The 8,005-nt window shown below is 34.1% G+C and overlaps 1 protein-coding gene across 1 annotated transcript; it reads left to right on the top strand.

Moving 5' to 3' along the window:
• The first annotated feature begins 5,311 nt into the window (after window positions 1-5,311).
• LOC120090893 (ribonuclease MC-like) lies at window positions 5,312-7,764 on the top strand. Its single transcript, XM_039048588.1, has 3 exons — window positions 5,312-5,467; window positions 5,960-6,085; window positions 7,333-7,764. The coding sequence occupies exons 1-3, from the start codon at window positions 5,312-5,314 to the stop codon at window positions 7,762-7,764; spliced, it is 714 nt and encodes a 237-aa protein (XP_038904516.1).
• Window positions 7,765-8,005: the final 241 nt, after the last annotated feature.

Genomic DNA, 8,005 nt, shown 5'->3' on the forward strand with positions numbered 1-8,005 from the left:
CAGACTTATATATATATAAACCTTTCCCCTCTCTTCCCAAAATCTTTTGCTCTAATACCAACTTGTCACACCCCACAGCAGATTACCCTCCTAACCTGGACAGAATGGTGACTGCAGCAGTTACCAACTCTTTTGCTGGAACTTACTGCCTAACTTACCTTAAAATAATATTCAAACCCTGAATTCATATATAATAACACAGAGCTTAACATACTTACATTACAGGGTTTCGCAGCATTGTTTTTACATAGACAATACAACCTAGTGAACCCTATCAAGAATACTAGTCACTAGACAGACACATGTGTACTAACTAATATAGGTCTTCGATTATGCTTCCTTCAACTTGTTTCTTCGAGTGGCAGAGCAGCAGCAGAAAAGTCTTTTGGGAACTGACCGCTACCTGAAAGAAAACATTTGAAAACGTGAGCTAGAAGCCTAATGAGTGACTTAATAAAAATATAAATCTCATGCTTAAAACCGAAAGCTTGGAATCATAATATTGAAACTAAAGTATACTAAGGAAACATGTACATAAACCTTTAGAACTATTGCATTTGAAACCTGAATCTCGGTTGAGAATGAACATTCATTGCTCTAATTCCCAATGCCAAACCATGACCGTATGAGACCTCTACTTCTACCTGTTCACATTAAACTATGGCTAAGAGATACCCCTACGTCGATTTCTTTCAATATATTGATGGGCATCTCAAGTAATTTCCTTAAAGCATTAGCATTGATAACCACTCTTAAACACCATTAAAGATCATTATTCTCTAGTTGAGAACAAGCATACATCGCTCTAGCTCCCAACGTCTGTTATCGGCCAAGAGACCTATATTTCAGCTTCTTTTTGCTGGTGTATGGCCTAGGAGATCCATACTTGGCCTCTCCTTCAAAACTACCCACGTGTACGTGGAGATTTCTATGTACTGTCAACACCTTAGGTACATTTATCCATATACCTTTCTTACCTTTAGTACTCCTCTTCATTGTGTTTAGGAATATCAACGTATGTACTTTATCAATCTTAGGTATATAAACATAACACACCAAGCTTAGTTTTAACCCTAATGCATGCTTCATACTCTATAAAATAAGTTGGCTTAAATTGTGTTGAATTAGCCTGTAAAACTATTAGCATGTGTTAGATATGGAAAACATACTTGAAAAAACTCATATATTAGTAACATCATGCGTTGATAAACATTCATAAGCATTAACAATTCTAAACTATCCTTCTAGTCTATAAGAAGATACGACTGCCTTTATCCTTAGTTGAGAGTGAACTACTAAATCTAACCTTCAACGTCAACCTTAGTCGGGGAGAACTCTTTTGTTCAATCCCTCGACGTTGTATTACCTACGTGCACGTGGTTATAACTGAGTACCGCCGTACCTTATGTACCTGACTAGGAAACCTTCTCATTGTCCTTCAGTATCCTTAGGTACTTGACTAGGATACCTTCTCATTGTCCTTCGGTATCCTTAGGTACTTCTGCTCAAATACCTTCTCAAACGTCCTTTAGTATCGAGTTGCTAAGATACCTTCTCAAATGTCTTTCGGTATCAAGTTGGTCCGGTACCTTCTCTATTGTCCTTCGGTACCGAGTTGGTCAAATACCTTCTCAAATGTCCTTCGGTATCTGGTTGGGCGAATACCTTCTTAAATGTCCTTCGGTATCACATTTTAAGTAAAACTAGTCATAAACATTTAGTTGAACACTAAAGCTTAGTGCTCAAATCATCGTACTAGTTCATCCATCATACTAGTTGATCATGAAAAATGGAGTTACTTAAACATACTGCTATTTGGACAAGATAACATATCTACATCAATCCTATGGAAAACATGCTTGACTTAGCATGAGAAACAGTTTCACAAATATGTTGCTTGGCACATCGTTTAAACACTTAGCATGAGAAATATTTTCAAAGAAATCATAAGTTCTAAATCATTAAAACAGTAAGCCATTATGTAGTCACTCATAGTTCGATGGCCTCTTAACGAGTTATACGCCTTTCCTAGCTCTTCTTATTCTGAAAGGATATAATTCCCGGTTAAACTACTTAGAATTCTTAGCAAAATACCTCAAATAGTTCATTTACTAATGGAACTTTCATCGTCAAAGACTGCCTTACTAGCAAGATCCCCATGAGCAACACCAGCGAGATCCCTTAGAACGACACCAGCGAGATCCCCATGAGCGACACCAGCAAGATCTCCATGAGTAGCACCAACAATATCTTCATGAGCGACACCAACGAGATCTCCATGAGCGACACCAGTGAAATCTCTATGAGCGACACCAGCGAGATCTTTATTACCAGTGATGCGAGCGATACCAACCCAAATTCTAGCGAGATTTCCTTCATTAGCGAGATTCTCTTCACAAAATTAGTGAGATCTTCTTCATTAGTGAGATCCTCTTTATAAAATTAGCGAGTTCCTCTTCAAAAAATCTCGCTATAATCTCCTCGGTGAGCTGTTTGCTTGTTCTTCCCAAGCAACTGTCTGCTTATGCACAAATTCTCTGTTGCAGTTTTAAAAATCCCTAACTCAAAATCCATACCTCTTTTGAAGAAAATTTACTACAAACATGTTTAGAATTGAGTTAACTTTCTTATCTTAAAATTTTAGCCGCAAATTTCTTATAGTTTGACCTAGAGCTCTCAATCGTCACCTCGGGCCCTGATTAACCCGAGATTCTATCTCTTCAGTAATTTCATCACTTTCCATTCTTTTTCTCCTGCCATCTTTCTTCAGCAAGACAACTTTGAAAACTAGATTCTCCCAGCTTTCAAATGGCACTGATTTCACTAAATTTGCTCATGTAGATTGCTAAAAGCAAACTTTCAAATTTCCTTTTCCCTTTTAATCTTCCTACCGCCTCCCAAATTCAAGGATTAATCGCCATGTGTCAAACTAATAATTGAGCTTCCTTATTTTGTGTTTTCCTTTTCCTTTCTCTACAACTTCTTTACATAACATGGATTTTCACTTATATGATATTTAATATATATTCCTTTAGCCAAACTTGCTTGTTTAGGACACTTTGAATTCGGGGTTTACACTTAGCTACACAAGAGCTTATTTCTCCTTGCTTCTAGCCTCTAACCTTCCTCAAACATGGCTTCATTTAACTCATTAGGAGACATCTCATTACTTACTCTTGCTTAAAGTAATTAGGGTTTGGGCTTTACACTTAAGGACTGATTCCGAGTCTTGAACAATATGGCGCCTGAGAAGGGTTTAGTCATAGTAGGACCATGATCTATTATTCATTAGAGGGATCAATGGTACTTAAGGGGTTAGATGTAACTATAGGGGCAAAATGATAATTTGGCCCAGTTGTACTTACGAGCAATTTGTGAAGGGTCATTGTACTATTGATTGGTTATATCCAATGGACATAGAAATATATCTATAGTACGAAGATTGTACCTCTCAGTATTTAGTGGAGTGCCCGACAATTAACGAATGGTGGATAAGGTAATTAAAGAGTTTAATTAATTATTCACGTACCATTGGAGTTTCAAGCTACAGGTCCATAAGGTCTCTTTGGTAGCTCAAAAAGATTTAGTTGAGAATCAGTTTTTGGGTTAATTTGAATTGTTCGAATTAATAAGAGAGAATTTAATTATATATGATATAATTAAATTAATTAAATTATATATGATATAATTGACATAATGTATTTGACACATTATAGTTTAATTGGAGGAATAAATATTTGAACGTGATTCAAATATATTTTCTATGTATTAGATTCATAGTTGTGAAATTTAATATAAATATGATTTATATTAAACACCATGAAATAGAGAAAAAGAATTGTAGTTTATATTGTATATGATGCAATATTAAAACTATAGATTATAAATATAATATGATAAGTTGGTTATCATATATATTTATATTATTTATTATTTTGGATGACTAATCTATTTTTATCTCTAACCACCTTAGTAGGTGGTTAGGTGGTTTTTGTGGCAAATGGAATAAATAAAATAAGATTTTATTTTTCCAAATAATAATCTACACGGAATTATAGAGTATATACGATATACTCTTTACACTACACGATTAAGTAGAAGCTATACGATAGTTCTTCCTCAATCGTCTTCCATCTCCAAACTCTCAAACTCCCTCCTAACCAAAATAGTCAGAGCCCACCACCACTCAAGCGTTCTCACCTCGAACATACCGAGGAATCCAAGTGGTAGTGTATTCAATCTTTTGGTTCAAGTTTTCTTAAAGAGGGTCTTCAAGTTTGTTGTTTATTAGAGGTTCGTGATAGTTTGAGGGATTTACGAAGAAGTGTTCTTCAAAGGTATAATCACTCGATCCCCATTTCTAGTTTAAAAGCATGCTGTAATTTTTTGCTAAAATGCATAATCTGTTGGTGTTTACTGTAAATTTATGTTTTCAATAAAAATGAAATTTGGACGATCCGCTTACGCTCATGAATCTCTTTGTAAACGAGTTGCTTAAAAAATACACCTAGATGTCATAAAAATGTGATCATCAGAAGACAATTTTACTTAAAGCTCCTCGTAAATAGATGCACTTAAGACTCCAAAATTTTAAATCAATATGTTAGAGAAGACATTTTTCTACATTTCGGATACAATAGCAATATCGAGAGAAATATTTTAAAAGTATTATGCGATGTCTTCTCGTTATTGAATGAAATAACGAATTATTGATTAAAAAAAAAATATGAATCTCAGCCAACTAAAACAACATTCCTTGAAGTGAATGTTGTAAATTTTAATAATCTTGAATGAAATATCATGAATCTCGACCAACTAGAACAACAATATTTCTTGAAGTGAATATTGTAATTTTTAATAATAATCGTAGTCGAAGTCGTGGTCGAGGTTGAGGTCGTGACCATGGTAGAGGAAAAAATAATTATTATTTTCGTTGTGGTCGTTCTAATAATTCAAATTTCAAAAGAATCACACAAAATGATGATCACAAAGGAAAATCTCCCCAAGATAAGAGTTAAAAAAGTGTTGAAAATAAATGTTTCGATGCAGAATGACTAGGCATTGGTCATGTACGTACATTAAAACATTGAGTTGAAATTTTGCATACTAGGATAACAAATTTTGTAAATATCATTAGTATCACCAAAAGAAAATAATAATAAAAACAAAGGACATATGAAACTACTATAAAATAGGGTTTGCCCATTAGCGCATTCACAAGAAACTCAGATAACTAAATTCATCAAAGGTTTCAAAAAAATGGTGAGGCAAAGAGAAATTATTTTGGTTGAGTATGTTGGCATTCATAGCAATGTGTGAGGGAGTAAATGAGTATGACTTCTTGCGAGTTGTGTTTCAATGGCAGCCAGCCACTTGTGGTGTTGCGACGAAGCCTTATCCTTATTGCTATCAAACCCCACAAAATAGATTCGGCTTAGACTATACAATGGCCAAACCCAATGTTCAGGTAGTCCCTTCGATATAAATCAGGTAATTACATTTTGGTTCCCAAAGTTTGATAATAGATTGATTAAATGGGTGGTTGATTTAATTTTATAACTCTTCCTGTTTCAACCTCCTCCTTTTGTCTCCCTCCTTCAACCCTTTCCCTCTTTCTCAGTGAAGATAATACAAAAGGAATTGATGATAAAGATAACAAGACCTCCACATATCTCCACCATAGTATGATATTGTTCACTTTGGGTGTAAACCCTCATAGCTTGCTTTTTGTACCACCCAAAAGGCTTCATAACAATGAAGATAATTGTCCTTACTTATGATCATTCTCTCTCTAACCAATGTGGGATTTTGTTAGCACTCTAACAATCTTCCCTTTGAACAAAGTACCATTTTGAACCTCCCTTCAAAAAAATCTGTCCATGCCCACCCATGAGAGCTTGCTCTAATCCCAAGACAACTCTAGTTCATTTTGGATCACTTGCTCTTCATCTTGAAACAGGCTAGTTCATCCCAAGTCAACTTGCTCTTCTATCCCAAGGCACATTTCGTTCAAACATCCAAACAACTCACACGAGCACGAGCACATATCACACTTGTTCTATTCAAAGGTAGGGAAAACTACAAGGTTACCCAGATAGAGCACGAACAAGGATCACTAAATTTCTTACCCACCCAGCTAGATTTATGCCAAGACCAATTATTGGGAATTTATACTAAAATATAAAGAAACGCAGAAACTAAATTATATCCTGAATTTTCATCTCCAGAAATTAGAGCAAAAAAAAAAAAAAAAAAAAAAAAGTTAACAATCATAGAATAACAAATAACTAAGAAAAGGAAAAAGGAATAACGACACCAAAAATATATAACAGGTTATACTAACCACAAATCTCTTACCAAAATAGATCAAACAGTCCAACGCAAACGATTTGGTTTTGCTACAATATGGTATATTGGGATTAACAAAAAAATAAAGAAGCCTAAAATTCAAGAGAATACATATTTAAATTCTCTCCATTATTACTGTCGCACCCAAAAATGAACGTTAAAACCCAGGAATCTGCACTTCAAAACTTGCCGCTTCAAAGTTGGTCACTCAGGGCCCTCTCTGTTTTTTTCTTCAACATGAACATATATATAAGTAACCTAAGGCCCACAATGGGCTCAAGCCCAAAAGCTTTATAAAAAAGAACCTTTAGCATGAATTGGGTCGGGGTGTTTTTCCCCCTCAATTTTGACTTTGGTCAAAATTATATATATATATATATATATATATATTCTATTAATATGGAGTTTTGTCACCACAATTAGATAGACTAGATGAAAGCCAACCAATTGAAGGAGATAGTAGATACATTATAGTTACAAAAAAGAGAAGATTTAATACCTGACATAGCAGGCATATAAGGGAGAATAATAATAATAATCTAGCCTATAATAACAATAACAACAACAATAGTAATAATTATATAATATATATATATTATATATATATTTGGAGTATACATCAAAGGTTGGACGAAAGATTTTGACTTTAAAGAAATGGATAGATGTTCTAATAAATAAGTTATACTCAATGTTGATATATTATATTAACTTTTTTGTTAACAACTTTTAACAGTATTTTGGGTTATAGGGCCCAACTGATCAATTCTTTTAACATATCAACAGTAAATTTGAACATTTTAGAAGATAAAGAACCAACTATATTATTACGATTTTTTTGGTTCAGCTATGCAGGAATGATATGATTCAAATATCAAACATAACGGTTATCAAAAGGAGCCTAAGAGATTAGGAACGATCCTTTGGTTCTTTAACCCAAATTAAACTCTCTCATATATATAACTTGATATATATTACTAACTCCAGGTTAAGGTTCTAGAACCCAGACTGAATGAAATGTGGGGAAACGTCATCACAGGAGACAACCAATGGCTATGGAAACCTGAATGGGATAAGCATGGAACTTGCATAGAAGACATTTTATTTGATCAATCAGGATATTTTGAATATACAATGAACACACTCTATTATTTCAATCCTGAGGAGATTCTAAAGAACGGTGGAATTTGGCCTACCCAAGAAGGATACTACACATTGGATGAAATTAAGAGTGTAATCAAAGCAAGAACTGGAAAATTACCAGCCGTTGGATGCAATTATAATCATTGGACTTCATATCAACAATTGCATGAAATAAGCTATTGCGTCACTAAAGAAGGTCAGACTTTTGTGGATTGCCCCTCCAATGCCAACAAATGCAATGGTCATTCCGCCATGTGGTATCCCCCTCCCTACTAGTTCATCATATATTGTAGCAACTTGTATAAGCTAAGGATAAATAATATGAGAATCATAAATTAAAACAAAATTATATACGTATGATTATGAAATTACATTTTGGTTTTTCAGTTCAATTATAATTATTTGACAGGCTTTAATAGTATTAAAAGAGAAGATATGGAAAGAGAGAGCGAGATATGACATGTTTGAGTGTGATTCTAAAATTTACTTTTGTCATTTTTAAAATCATTTAGAAAAT

The sequence above is a fragment of the Benincasa hispida genome, chromosome 11, assembly GCF_009727055.1.
Source record: "Benincasa hispida cultivar B227 chromosome 11, ASM972705v1, whole genome shotgun sequence".
In the NCBI taxonomy this organism is placed as follows: Eukaryota; Viridiplantae; Streptophyta; class Magnoliopsida; order Cucurbitales; family Cucurbitaceae; genus Benincasa; species Benincasa hispida.